Source organism: Mobula birostris, chromosome 25 (genome assembly GCF_030028105.1).
Source record: "Mobula birostris isolate sMobBir1 chromosome 25, sMobBir1.hap1, whole genome shotgun sequence".
Lineage (NCBI taxonomy): Eukaryota > Metazoa > Chordata > Chondrichthyes > Myliobatiformes > Myliobatidae > Mobula > Mobula birostris.
Genome location: NC_092394.1, coordinates 39,611,826 through 39,626,538, shown reverse-complemented (window position 1 = coordinate 39,626,538; position 14,713 = coordinate 39,611,826). Strand labels below are relative to the sequence as shown.

The following is a 14,713-nucleotide window of genomic DNA, read 5'->3' as shown; positions in this document are numbered from 1 at the left end:
TTTACTGCAATAGTAAGAGGTCTTGGCCTATTGGACCCGTATTGTCTCACAGCAAAGCAATCACATTAGTCCTGTTCCCCCTCTCTGTATTTCCCTGTGGCTCTGATAAATTATGTTCTCTCATATTGCCATCATTTCCTCCTTTTCAATCTATTGCCATGTACCCTACCAAGGGGTAATTTGAAGCACCAATGTCTTTTGGATGTGGGAAAATCTGGAGCACCTAACAGAAAGTTGTGTAGTCACAGGGTGAATGTGTAAACTTGTCAACGCCAAATGCACTGCTCTGTAATTTGCAAATTGTCATCTGATAGGAAACAATGAAGAAACGATCTCTGTTTTATGTTAATCTTGTTCCTATCTAAAGGCAAATAATGGGAAAAAAAGTGTAACTATTTAAGAGACATTACACAATTTAAATCAAATGAAACAAAGGCATTATCAATTGTAAAAGACAATACCAAAGTGGTGTCAGTTGTCACTTTAATCTTCCATCCCACTTTCTTGTTAACCTCGTGGTCCTTGGCATCCTATCCTGCACCACAGTAAACCCAATATAATCTTGAGGAACGGCATCTCATCCTTAAAATGGCAGCCAACCAGATTCAACAATCAACAATTCCAAATAATGGTATTCCCATTTACACCTCCTTTGTTTTTCTCTGTCTTATACTGTGACGACAGACCAAATTATCAGAAGATTGATGCCGATAAGAGGACAATGGGGGAACATTCAGAAATGTTAATGAGGGACGAGAGGGATTAACGAAAAGGAGACACAGTTCCGAGTATTGTCAGAGACCGGTTGCATTTAACCTGAACTGTTTGAAGTTTGATGGACAGGCGATACCCCAGCAGGGGGATAAAAAGGGACAGGTTCGCTAAGGCAACAGACACACGACTCCACGAGGTAACGAGACCCTGGAAGCGGTGTGCCCCCACAAGTTGGTGGCAGTTTTGGAGGTCTGATCGCGGGACCAGCCATAGACGCACAGTGTGGAAAGGTACGGGTCGGCGGGAACCTGGTGTGTGTGTCCGCCCTTGCCTGGGTGCCAGGTTCACCGCAGAAGAACGATCGTATCTGGAATGGAGGGGTCACAGTCGGTGACCTCAGAAGACATTACAAAGGGCTCGCCCGAAAGCTAACTGCGAGGAATATCGAAAGTCTGTTTGGAATCCGATTTGCATATTCATTCGTTCTCTCTCTCTCTCCCCCCAATGGCACGATGGCGATTACTGCGAACTGAACTAAACTGAACTCTGTCACTTGTGACTGATCATTTTACCCCTAGACTGCCATAGAGCTTGATTGATCCTATTATCCTAGTTCTGTGTACATGTGTGTTTTATCATTGCTGACCTGTTGCATTTATATCCTTACTATTAGAGTACTGTGTTACTTATTTCTTTAATAAAACTTTCTTAGTTCCAGTAATCCAGACTCCAACTAAGTGGTCCATTTCTGCTGGTTTGGCAACCCAGTTATGGGGTACGTAACAATACTCACTCATTAGTTCTGGATCAATATTCTTGTCATTTAATCTCTCCATTGAGCTCCTTCTGCTCTCTGCATCTGCAAAAGCTGACTTAATTTAAATGCTTTGATTGACCCAAAACAAGGAGCAGCGTTGTGAACCAAAGGTGATCCTCAAAGTGCCTGCCCTTCTAACTTCCAATTACACGGAACTAAAATGTAATTAGAAGCTCTTTCCACTGAGCCCCTCCTGTAAATACAACTCCTGGTTTTTGTTTCAATATGAGAAATAACTCTGCCAAATACCACACCGCTAATGAACTCTTCTCGAAAAAAAAATCGCTGCAAGTAATCCACTGGCCATTCTGCATCGGCAAAAAGGTAAACAGTTAACTGAAACAAGAACTCTCTATAAAACAGAAGCCGCTAAAACTTGCTGAGAACCTGCAGCACTTTGTCCTGACCCAACAGCATTTAAAGTATTTTTCTTCAGTAAAATGTTATTATCTGAGACTGATGAAATTGTGCATAAATAATTGACACAGGAAACTAACCAAGTAATGAGAAGTCATTTAATATGTTAAACGTGGAAAGGAGATACTTGTAAAGTTGGAAGAGATGTCACCAGTAGTATTTATTATGCAATACCTGCCCATTCCTTACCGTCCAACTCAGGGATGCCCAACCCTTGTTATGCCATGGACCAATACTATTACACAAGAGGTCCATATACCACAGGTTGGGAACCTTTAATCTAACTGAATGGTTAAAGCATTGATTGGGGATTGTTACCAAAGTTATGGTGAGGTGTTGAGTGAAAATTACTACTGTATGTGGTATATGGAAATGAAGGCGCCAACGTCCAATTGCCAGGCACGACAAGACAAACATCTGTGTCAGCACAATTGTTACCTGCTTCTGATGCACGGTGGATTGCGTGGGACTTGTCCTCCTGGTGCAGTGGATGTGCCAGCTGGGATCCTCTGTGTGTAATTGCGCAGGGTGTGCCTGAGGCATGTCAGAATCTGCCATCTCAGTGCAGGAAGGGAGTGCGGTGTAGGCAGAGGGAACAAAGAACGGCAAAAATGGGGGGGAAGAAAGGGAACATGCCAAAGGAAAGGTTTATGCAAAAAAAAAATTAAATGCAATCTGGTTATAAAAAAATTAGCAACATAGTAAACAGCAAAATTTTCAGCACCTCAAATGTCTCACAAGTTTAAGCTCATTTACCAGAGCACAGGTACTCCAACCATTGAGTTATACAGCACAGAAATAGGCCCTTCAGCTGATCATCCCCATGCTAACCAGTCCATCCATCTACATTAATCCCATCGGTTTACAATCGGCGTGTATCTTTCTATGCTCTGCCTATTCATGCCTGTCTAAAAGACTTTTAAACACAATGCCTGTATCTGATTCCACTACCTCCTCTGGCAGCCAGTTTCAGATATGAGCAACTGTGCTCAAAAGAAATCCTGAAATCCCCTTTAAACCTCATTTTTCTCACATTAAATGTATCCCTTCTTATTTTCTATACCCCTTGCTCCAAAAATATGAACTATTTCTCGCAAAATGAGGGTCACATGGAAATACTGATGACAGCTTTCATACAAGCTGAACAGACCTATTCAAAATGCACCAGTGTCTTGGGGATGTGAAAAAGTAAAATCTACTTCTCAAATTATCAGCAGACCCTTGTTACGTATATGACTCACTGCAAACCTCACTCAAAATTAGCAATTACCCACCTGCCTGAAACAGGGAAATCCCGACCTCATTAAAATTACCAAATGCTACAAATTGTATCATTTCTTAATGCATGCATTACTAAATGACAATAAAAGAGGACTGCGTGTCCTTATAATCTAATCTAATTATTTTAATAGCATTTCTTCACAATTTTCATTTAAATAAAAAAAAAGTTGGTTATGGATAATTATTTTAATTCTGCCAGGATCTCTCAGCTTTTGCTCACCACTGCCTTGATTCCAACAAATCACAGCACGGTAGCGTAGTGGTTAGCACAACACTTTACAGTGCAGGCGACCCAGGTTCAAATCCCACCGCTGCCCACAAGGAGTTTGTACGCTCTCCCCGTGACTGCGTGGGTTTCCCCTGGGTGCTCCGGTTTCTTTACACAGTCCAAAGATGTACCAATTGGTAGGTTAATTGGTCATTGTAAATTGTCCCGTGATTAGGTTAGGATTAAATTGGAGGATTTCTGGGTGGCGTGGCTCAAAGGGTGTACTCTGCACTGTATCTCAATAAATAAATAACATCGCAAAATTGTCTTAGCCTGGGAGATAATCAGGGATGACTAGCTCTTTAAGCAATTCTGTTAGTCCCATTGCCCCACACTTTAACTGTAGCCCTCCAACTTATGTTCTCTTGTGTCTATCCATTTCCCCTTTGAAAGCCACAGTGGCTCTGTTTCCACCTCCCTTACAAGCAATGTGTTCCATTTTTAGCCTGTGCAAAATAGTTGTGCCTCACACCCTCCCTGTATCTTTAATTTGTCACTTTATATCTGTTGCCCCACCTGTGAACCAAACATGAATGGGAACAGCTCCCCTTAGCTTACAACATCTAAATGCTCCATGACCTTGTATAGATTTCAAAATACCGCTTAATCTCATCTTCCTTCAAGATTTCTCTAGTTTCACTTGTTGGATGAAATCTCTCAAAGTACATTTATTATCAAAGTATGTACGCGTTTTATAATCTTGGGGTTCGTCTGATTACAGGCAGCTACAAAACAAAGAAACCCAAAAGAACCCATTAAAACAAAAAGACCATCAAACACGTAGTGTGCAGGGGGGAGAAAAAAAACACCTCTTGCAAACAATACAAAGAAGCAAATAGCCTTCGGAATGGAAGTGAGTCTGCAGACACGAAGCTGAGAGCAGCTGGAACTGTCCGTAGCCTCAGTTTAGCAGAGAGTTAGGCGTGGAGCGGCGAACAGAACTGACCCCACCCCTGCCTCTGGTCCCGATACCCTGTCTGTTCAATCTGGTCTGACGGTAGGCTTATTCAGAAAGTCAGAAGGCATGGGATCCAGGGAAGTTTGGCTAGATGGATTCAGAATTGGCTTGCCTGCAGAAGGCAGAGGGTGGTGGTGAAGGGAGTACATTCAGATTGGAGGATTGTGACTAGTGGTGTCCCACAAGGATCTGTTCTGGGACCTCTACTTTTTGTGATTTTTATTAACGACCTGGATGTGGGGGTAGAAGGGTGGGTTGGCAAGTTTGCAGACGACACAAAGGTAGGTGGTGTTATAGATAGTGTAGAGGATTGTCAAAGATTGCAGAGAGACATTGATAGGATGCAGAAGTGGGCTGAGAAGTGGCAGATAGAGTTCAACCCGGAGAAGTGTGAAGTGGCACACTTTGGAAGGACAAACTCCAAGGCAGAGTACAAAGTAAATGGCAGGATACTTGGTAGTGTGGAGGAGCAGAGGGATCTGGGAGTACGTGTCCACAGATCCCTGAAAGTTGCTTCACGAGTAGATAGGGTAGTTAAGAAAGCTTATGGGGTGTTAGCTTTCATAAGTCGAGGGATGGAGTTTAAGAGTTGTGATGTAATGATGCAGCTCTATAAAACTCTAGTTAGGCCACACTTGGAGTACTGTGTCCAGTTCTGGTCGCCTCACTATAGGAAGGCTGTGGAAGCACTGGAAAGGGTACAGAGGAGATTTATCAGGATGCTGCCTGGTTTAGAGAGTATGCATTATGATCAGAGATTAAGGGAGCTAGGGCTTTACCCTTTGGAGAGAAGGAGGATGAGAGGAGACATGATAGAGGTATACAAGATAATAAGAGGAATAGATAGAATGGACAGCGAGCGCCTCTTCTCCAAGGCACCACTGCTCAATACAAGAGGACATGGCTTTAAGGTAAGGGGTGGGAAGTTCAAAGGGGATATTAGAGGAAGGTTTTTTACTCAGAGAGTGGTTGGTGTGTGGAATGTACTGTCTGAGTCAGTGGTGGAGGCAGATACACTAGTGAAATTTAAGAGACTACTAGACAGGCATATGGAGGAATTTAAGGTGGGGGGTTATATGGGAGGCAGGGTTTGAGGGTTGGCACAACATTGTGGGCCGAAGGGCCTGTAACGTGCTGTACTATTCTATGTTCTAGTTTAAATCGTCCAAACATCATGTTTTCCTTGCTCTAAGACCTGGGCCTAGATCTAGAGCATATCGAAGTAACCATTTGAGCATATACAGTATTTTCTGAGACCTTCCTGATAAGTAGTGACCCAAGCAGTACTGTCGTCCAGTTGTAGCCTAGTTAAAGTTTTACAATTGCTCAACTAGCCTCTTTGCTTTGTCTACTATGCTCCACAAGGAAGCTTTACTAAAAGCAGTTCCAACACATTCTGCGAGTTTCAGCAAATTATGCACATATACAGCCTCTGTTCCTGTACTTCGGCAAAAACATGTTATTTAATACATGTTGATTTTTTGTCTTCTTTTTTCCTATTAAATTTCATCCACTACTTTTTTTTCCAGTTCTGCTAATCTACATCCTCTTGTGGTCTATTAAAATTCACCTCAGTCCCTCAACTTGAGTCATCAGAATTTTATTCTACAAGCAAAGTAATACAGATCTGAGCACCAAATCTAGGGGGAGCACAGCTCCTATGAAATCCTAGTCTGAAAACCCTTCACCACAATTGTCTGCTTTCTGTTTCAAGCCATTTTTAAAAAAATCATATGCCAGCACTTTCATTTTTCTATTTATCTTTTATTTCCTTTTGTAGAGGATGAGGTCATTCCATTCATTGTACCTGTACAGATTTTACACAAGAGCAATCCATTCCCCAACGCTCTCCCGAAAGAATGCAAACATTTTCCTTTCAGAAACATGTCCTGTTCACTTTGAGTCTTAATCTTCCCCCACTACTGTTCCCAGCAATGAATCCAGTTGCCTCATCACTTGGTACACAAAAGCTTTCTCCCCACTTGTCTCTATGTTTTATAGACTGACTCCTTCATTTGTTACTCTCTTGTCCTTGATCCTTCTGCCAATAGGAGCAGTTAGTTTCTCCTTGTCTACTCTGTACTCTCTACTTCACCCATCCTTCAGGCCGTCAGTAGCTCCAACACAACTCCCCACAATCTCGTAAACATGAGGAATTCTGCAGATGCTGGAAATTCAAGCAACGTACATCAAAGTTGCTGGTGAACGCAGCAGGCCAGGCAGCATCTCTAGGAAGAAGTGCAGTCGACGTTTCAGGCCGAGACCCTTCATCAGGACTAACTGAAAGAAGAGCTAGTAAGAGATTTGAAAGTGGAAGGGTGAGGGGGAGATCCAAAATGATAGGGGAAGACAGGAGGGGGAGGGATGGAGCCAAGAGCTGGACAGGTGATAAGCAAAAGAGGTATGAGAGGATCATGGGACAGGAGGCCTAGGGAGAAGGAAAAAGGGGAGGGGGGGGAAAGAGAGAGGGGGGGAGAGGGGGGGAGAGAGGGGGGGAGAGAGGGGGGGAGAGAGGGGGGGAGAGAGGGGGGGAGAGAGGGGGGGAGAGAGGGGGGGAGAGAGGGGGGGAGAGAGGGGGGGAGAGAGGGGGGGAGAGAGGGGGGGAGAGGGAGAAAGAGAGAGAAAATGAGAATATAAATAAATAACGGATGGGGTACGAGGGAGAGGTGGGGCATTAGTGGAAGTTAGAGAAGTCAATGTTCATGCCATCAGGTTGGAGGCTACCCAGACGGAATATAAGGTGTTGTTCCTCCAACCTGAGTGTGGCTCCATCTTTACAATAGAGGAGGCCATGGATAGACATATCAGAACGGGAATGGGGTGTGGAATTAAAATGTGTGGCCACAATCTCCTCTGTTCCAAGGAAAACCTTTTTCCTGAGACCAATTGATATAACTGAAGTTCCTTGACCCTGCAATCAATTTAGTAAAACTCTCCTGCTCCCACTTCAAACCCTTCGTATCCTTCCCCCAACTCCTGATGAAGGGTCTCGGCCCGAAACGTCGACTGTACCTCTTCCTAGAGATGCTGCCTGGCCTGCTGCATCCACCAGCAACTTTTATGTGTGTTGCTTGAAACTCCAGCATCTGCAGATTTCCTCGTGTTTACGTCCTTCCCCTATTTGGGCTGTTCAATATGGACAAAGCAATTTTGGTACAGTTTGATAAATATTATCAAGACTTCCTTACATTCTGTGTGTCTATCTACAAAGCCTATACACGATGCTGAGTTTAGTAATTTTAGGTCATAACCACTGTTCTCATTGTTTCAATCACAAAATGCTGGTTCATGTATTCATACCTGCCTCCTTTCCACCTTACTGAGATTCCTCCCTTTTTTCTCCTCACTTCTGCCATAATTGCTTAAAACCGACAACATATTTAATATCCTGTAGTTGGAATGAAAGATCGTAGATCTGCAAACATGAATGCCATTTCTCTCTCCAATGATATTGCCCAATTTGTTGACTACTTCTGGCAATTTTGGGTCGTATTTCAAATCTTTAGCATTAAAATACTTTCCATGTTCTATTTCTCATATCCACAGACATAACTGCATCGTACACATCTATTAACCATATCAGTGCACATGTACATTTAAATTACACATACAGAAACATGTGCCCCAGATGGAGCACAACTACTGTTGACATACACTCATATTCCTAATGAGGATATATCTACATAAACCCTTTGCTATACATTCATGCACAGAACCTTGCAACCTTGCGTATTTATAAAAATCAACCCACATAGGCATGCATGTACCAGATTGATCAACTATTAAAACAAGACATGGGAAACATTGCTGCTATCTCACCCGTATGTCTTGCCATTCCATTAGACGAGCTGCGTTTTTACTTAGCTCAAGAGGATGACCTCTCACAGTGACTGGGAAACTGTGTCTGCACGTAGCTTGCATAAGATGTACGGGATGTCTTTCATGCACACTGAAGCCCAGGGGCTACAATTAATCACATCAGCACGATTCCCATTTATGCTTCACAATTCCATAGCCAACCCTGGGTAGGAGTCTCTGCTAGCTCGATTAAACAACCAGTGAGAGCAATCTATAGGCAAAATGAGTGAGCATGTGTGGACTGGGAGAGAGCGGAGAAAGATATAGATGTGGGAAAGAAAAGTACTGCACTGTAGGTAAGGATATATTCCATGATTTAGACAATGGAAAAGACAAAATGAAACTAAGCAAGAATTGGTGCAGGATGCCAGAATTAGGGGGAACAAGAAAGAACAATGTTTTCTAGAAGAAAAAAAAACCAAGACCACAAGGAGAACTTCAGGACAGACCTGGCAGCTCAAGGATGGGCATCATGAATTGTCAAGGACCATCAGTAGCAGAAGCATGTAGAGACACCACAACCCGTAACTTTATGGTCAGCCATTCCTTTACTGTACAATCACTCTCAAGCCAGGAAATCACCCCATGGTTTGGTGAGGAGTGCAGCACACACAACACAGTTCAAAAAGATTGAGCTGGCTTAGTGAACCTTCAGTGTCCAAATCCCAGAACTTGCTCAACAGCACTATGGGGGCACTTTCACCACATCTGCAATGATTCAGGTACACTGCTCACCACCAGTGCAAGGACGGTCAGGGAAGGGCAATAAGTGCTCGCTTCACCTCTGGAAAAGTAATTTTTGAAAAGTGTCACATACTCTGGACCAGTGCAAAGACGAGGCCAATGTGTAGAGAATTTTAATCACTAACCTTTTCTGATTTTGAAACATCTCATCAAATTTAAAAGGTTCTGTCTTCCCCTCTACACTCCCTCAGCAGTATGGCGAGTGCCAAGATTAGCAATGAATGTGATTTCATTGAAAGCAAACAACTTGCAGATAACAACAGAGGTCAAGTGACAAAGAGGAAGCATCCCCGTGTATCTTGCAGGAACTGAAACTCTTCCTAGTCTGCATCAACAATCAAAAATAATAGAGATGCTGGAATTGTGAAACAAGAACAGAGTGTACTGGAAACATTCAGAAGGTTAGGCAGAATCTGTAGAGGCATTTCAGAAGGAGATCAGTTCTACCTTGTCACCCCTCCCCATGGATATTACCAGATCTGGTTACTGCTGTACAAAGTTACTGTCAGGTTGAGGAAGGGTAGGCAGACACAACCTTATCAATGATATTGATGGGGCTTAAAATGTACAGTTGCCCCTGGCACAATCCAATCAGTTCAATTAATCACAGAAAACAGCTGGACAAAGCCAAGTCACCTTGAACAAACAAACCCTGGGCAGCTCATTTGCCTGCACCATACTGAAAGTACAGGGACTTGACCACAGTAGATAAGGCATTTGGCACTCGGCTGTTTTATTGGACACCGGCAAAACTTCCCCTCTGATATTCAGCCTGTCACAATATGTTCTCATATTACACTGTGGAATCTACTCTAATCAGTTCAGCACATCTAAAACCGTTTCCCCCCCTTTAACATTGGTATGTCACATCTTTTCCTTGGGTTTTCCCAAGTTACTCAGCACATGGACCTTAATTTACCTAATTGACTCATCCTTGTTACAGGACAAATGGAATACAACTTCTATGGTGATAAGCAGGCCACTGGAGGGGAAAAAAAAAATCACTATCTCAAAGAAATCCATGTTCTTACAAGGAGAAGACCGTGAAGCACATGGGGACACTAACTGAGATCCAGATTTCCCATCCGGATTCTCCAGCACCTCAGCCTGGTCACCTTTTGAATATCATGTGTAGTCAGCTACCTCTGGCGATCCCATCTCTCACATTTCACACAAGAGATCTATGGCACAGCGCCATTAAAAACTGATAGTTCTGGGAATGACCGCTAATTTTTACATCAATGGCTCAAAAGAGAGGAGCAGTGGGCAACAATATTACTTGTCTGACCTCCAGTCACATTGGGAAAGGAACATAAACAAGCACGTAGTGCTGAAATAAGCAGCTGGGAGTTGAATTTCCATGCCAACAAGTGTAGTCCAAACTCCCGATTAATTATGGGCATCAAGACAGGAAAGCTTCTACTTACCATAAAACATTATGATCCACCTGGAACTTTAATGACATCCAATATTCCCTTTCTCCTGTGGCATTAAAGAGGCAATGGAAACTGTTGATGTATAAGTGATTTTACAAGGAACCACTGGTAGAAGATAACTACTTTTGATTCACCAAAAGTCAAATACTTTACACTTATATATGTATTCCTCTGCCCCTCCTACTACAGATTTTTCTGCCTGAACCCTCATCATCTCTCACTGCAGCAAGATCTCTGCCCTCACTCTTCTTTATAACACAGTATAACAGAAACCAAAAATACAATCCACAAAGTTCTGTCAGTTTCACCACCACATATCTGTTGGTACAGCCAAACAGAAACACTAATTATTGAAGAAACAGATCACCTTGTTCTTCTCCAGGGAATATTGTAGCAGCAACATATTTATACTCTTTCTCAGAAAGTTACTTCTAGTCAGTTTATGTCCTTCCCAGCAATATCAGCTTGCACCATAATGATGATCATGCTATAGTACCTTATCAAAGTCACTATCTTGTGTGATCATCAGTATTTATTCGAAGTGCATGCATTATTTAGATCTGCATCATAGCAGAACTCAGTTTTCAGTGTGCCCACAGAAGCATGATTCCAGCAGTGATGTTATTCAGTAACAGGAACCCTGGTAGGGCATCCACTCATATCCGTTTAATACTAGTCCAACTCCATAATGGTGAGTGAAACAGATTTTATAACAGCAACTGTTCAATATTTAAACAGCGGCATGAAGTGCATGCCAAAGATTTCAATTGCTCACGGAGGTGCTGTGAGATATGGCTGTATTGCACGGGCTGAATTTACTACAAAGGGCACACAACAGCACGGAAGACACAGGCATTGCACCAACCAAATCACAAACGCAACTTTCGACCTTGGAGCCGGAGCATCAACTGCAGTATTCAGTGCTTGTCATTAAATCCTGTCTCTTTGCGCACTACTTTTTTTTCCAGTAATCAGAAATGTATTAGGGAATTAATAAGAAACTCCTCAGGGTTATTGGAGAGATCCTACATTCTAGCCGGAGGCTGCCCCGCGCCCCTCGTATTCATAGAATAACCATGAAGCAGCTCGTGCTGAGGAAGAGAATTCATAACACAGCCACATACCTCAACAATTTCAGACATCTCTGTGTGACAGGCCATGTTTCAAGTCAATCTCAGCAACAGTCAATGGGCACTCTGAGGAGACAGTGCCTGTTGGTTCCCTAGCACCGCAGTGAGTCACAGCTCTCCAAACAGATGCTGGTACTCAACATCATTGACATATTCCCACCCACTATCAGCAGGCTGTGTGCACACACAGACCACAGACTGCAGGGAAACTGGAACACATCCCTATGGTAATAGTAGGATGTGAATATTGTTAACATCCACACACCTCAAATCCAAATTAAATCATAGAGTGAACAATGTTTTTTTTTGTAACTCTTTGAATGCCAGCTCTTAGCTTTTATTTCAGTGTCAGAACTACATCCAACAATCAAAATAGGCTTACAAAAACAGATAAGGAAAAAAAGTCTGATTAACTATCATTTATCACAGTTAAATATTCTTGGAACACAAATGCCCATAGGATGAAAATTGCTAGTTAACTGTCCTTATCACAACAAAATAAGAAAATCTAAAACAAGTTTAAAAAAATTGAGTTGACCCAACAAAACTTCTCCAAACTGCATTCAAATGTACTGAAACACCAATTCCTTATGGTTTGAATTAAATTACCAAAAAAGCAATGGCAATATGAAAGAGTTCAGCAACATTTTTTCACTGGCCTTCATAAGCTAGACAAAGCTACAACTTAGCAATATAAAAGAATAGCTGGTACCGTTAATCATCATTTATTGTGTTTTATTCTGTTAATTAATTCCAGAATATTTACTTATTTATTTCCATCAGCCACCATCCTTTTTATTCTCTTTCCCAAAACATGTCTATTTAAAAGCAAAATACTTCAGATACTGTGAAATCAAAAGGAAAATGCTGAACTAGTCAGCAGGTCAGGCAGCATCTATGGAGAATACACAGAGTTATATATTTCAGGTCCCATTAACTGATTTTCTCTGCAGATGATGTTGGACCCATTCTTTCCAGCAACTTTTTAAAAAATGGATATGTATTTCACTACTTATTGAAAGAATTCAATGATAATAGTGAATCAATTGGAATGATCTCATCACTGAAAGGAGCTTCTGATCAGAGTAGCTGTAAATTTATGATCAAACAAAATTAGAACATACAAGTACAAACATTTACACTGCAGTTTCAAGGGTGTGGAATTTCCAATGCAACCAGCAGGTCCACTTGGCTGTAAAACCTAGTTAACACATCATTCAAAAGTCGTACAATGAAAAAAGTATCAACTGCATAGCTGGAGCTCTTTGATAACCCAATTGCTAGTTTCTTTCCAGTTATCTAAACATCTACGTGTATTTGTCTTCTGTAAAGGTTCAACATTCTCCCACAAACTACGTCTAAACCCTTGTTAACTTTGAAACGTTAAAGGAGACCTAGAAGATGATTTTCAATAGCATTAGTGGTGTAGTGAGCCCAAGAACTCGATATTCCCAAGAAAATGCAGTTCTGTGGACAGCAGAGTGTAACTTGGAGAGCTGCTGTCTTGCAACTCCAGTGACCCAATTTCAACACCAATGCTGCTAGTGAGTTTTCCCCAGTGCTTCATTTTCCTTCTGGATTCCAAAGGCATGAAATGGTAGGTTAATTGAACCTTTAAATTAGCCTAGATATGTGGGTGAGTGGTAGAGCCTGAGACTATGCAGTAAGAGGTAAAGGACAGTATTAGTGGGGCAGTGGGGTTGCTCTGTTAATTGGCTGATGCAGCTTCCTTTTACATGTAGAAACCATAATGAGCGAAGCAGGGGAAGGTTCCCTTACCTGCTTCATGCACAGCAAATATTTAGTTCAATAATTGAAGACCGAACACTGCAGCAAAGGCAGCAGCAAAATCTAGACACACGGAATAATTATCTGTCCCGATAACTCCATCAACCAGCTAACATTAAAACTCAGGAAATCCACAATTAGATATTGACTACTCGCACTTCAATTAATTAGATGTTACATTTGAAGGAAATACACCAGCATTTCTGATAATTGTAGTCTGGAAATTTAAGACATGTATGCTAGTTTAGGATAGATTCTTCCTACAACTGACAGTGCAGCAACATGCTAAAGCTGTAGGTGACAAGATGGAAAAGTCAGGCACTGATAACTGATTTTTATTCATGTTTTCTAACACTGGTGACAATTCTGTTTTTCCCTCTTCAAGAGCTTCTTGACTCGAATATTTCCTGCACATTCTGCTTTTATTTATTTTTTTTTTTAAGTTTCTGATTTCCAGCATTAACAGCAAATCTGGACGATGATTGAAGCACCAGGCCGAATTGGAAAGGTTAGGAAGAGGCTGAGTTGAGGCAGTGGGGTCCAGGCCACACAGCGTATCGAAGCAACAGAACCTGATGTTTGGATGATGACTTAGGCACCGGGCCAGATTGAAAAGGTCAGGGTGCCAGGGCCCGAGGCGAGAGACAGGCCGGTTCAGCTCACTTCTTCGTGACGTCTACTTGGCTCTGTGCTGAACTGAGGGTCTGGACGGACTCTCTTTCGTAGACTTCAGTTCTGAACACTATCTTCTTGCTTTTATTGTTTGCGTGCTTTGTCTTCTCTCTGCACTGTGGATGTTCAACAGTCTTTTTAAAAAACGGGTTCTTTTGGGTTTCTTTGTTTAGTGTCTGACTGTAAGGAGACAAATCTCCGGGTTGTATAATGTATACATACTTTGATAATAAGTGTACTTTGAAATTTGAAATTACTTTTACTGCCAAGTATTCGGGCAGGAATAAATAGGCAAAGGCACAGGAAGAGTCAGGAGATATCGGAAAAGTGGGGCTCAAGATCAAGTATATTTGTTTATTAAGATTAATTTGGTGCGTCCTTGACCAAAATTCTGGATAGTAACGGACAATTCACAAAATTAAAGATCACGGGGCAAGGGTAAACAATGACAATTAGAATGGGGAAGGATTCAGAATGCAGGAAGCAGCAGCTCGCATCAGGAGGGGCTGGGTTTTACAAGGCACAAAGAAGTAGACACAATAAGAAGCAGGATTTGAAATGTGTAAATATTTATACAAAAGGATGGATTCACCAGGCAGGGATTACCAGGCACAAAAAGGAGGAGCTGGA

At 42.0% G+C, this 14,713-nt stretch overlaps 1 protein-coding gene across 6 annotated transcripts in view; it reads right to left on the bottom strand.

The window, feature by feature from the left end:
- The window catches only part of LOC140187784 (septin-5-like), a 106,543-nt gene that overhangs the window by 66,780 nt on the left and 25,050 nt on the right, over positions 1-14,713 (bottom strand). Inside the window, exons 1-2 of one of the 6 annotated variants that reach the window (XM_072243504.1) lie at positions 10,485-10,504; positions 2,387-2,506 (exon numbers count right to left, since the gene is read on the bottom strand). The exons of 4 other annotated variants lie outside the window; for them this stretch is intronic. In XM_072243504.1, coding sequence (XP_072099605.1) covers positions 2,387-2,506; positions 10,485-10,487 — 123 coding nt within the window. In that variant the 5' untranslated portion in view covers positions 10,488-10,504. Of the gene's footprint in view, positions 1-2,386; positions 2,507-10,484; positions 10,505-14,713 lie in introns of those variants that run through there. One more of the 6 variants, XM_072243503.1, reaches the window with a different exon arrangement.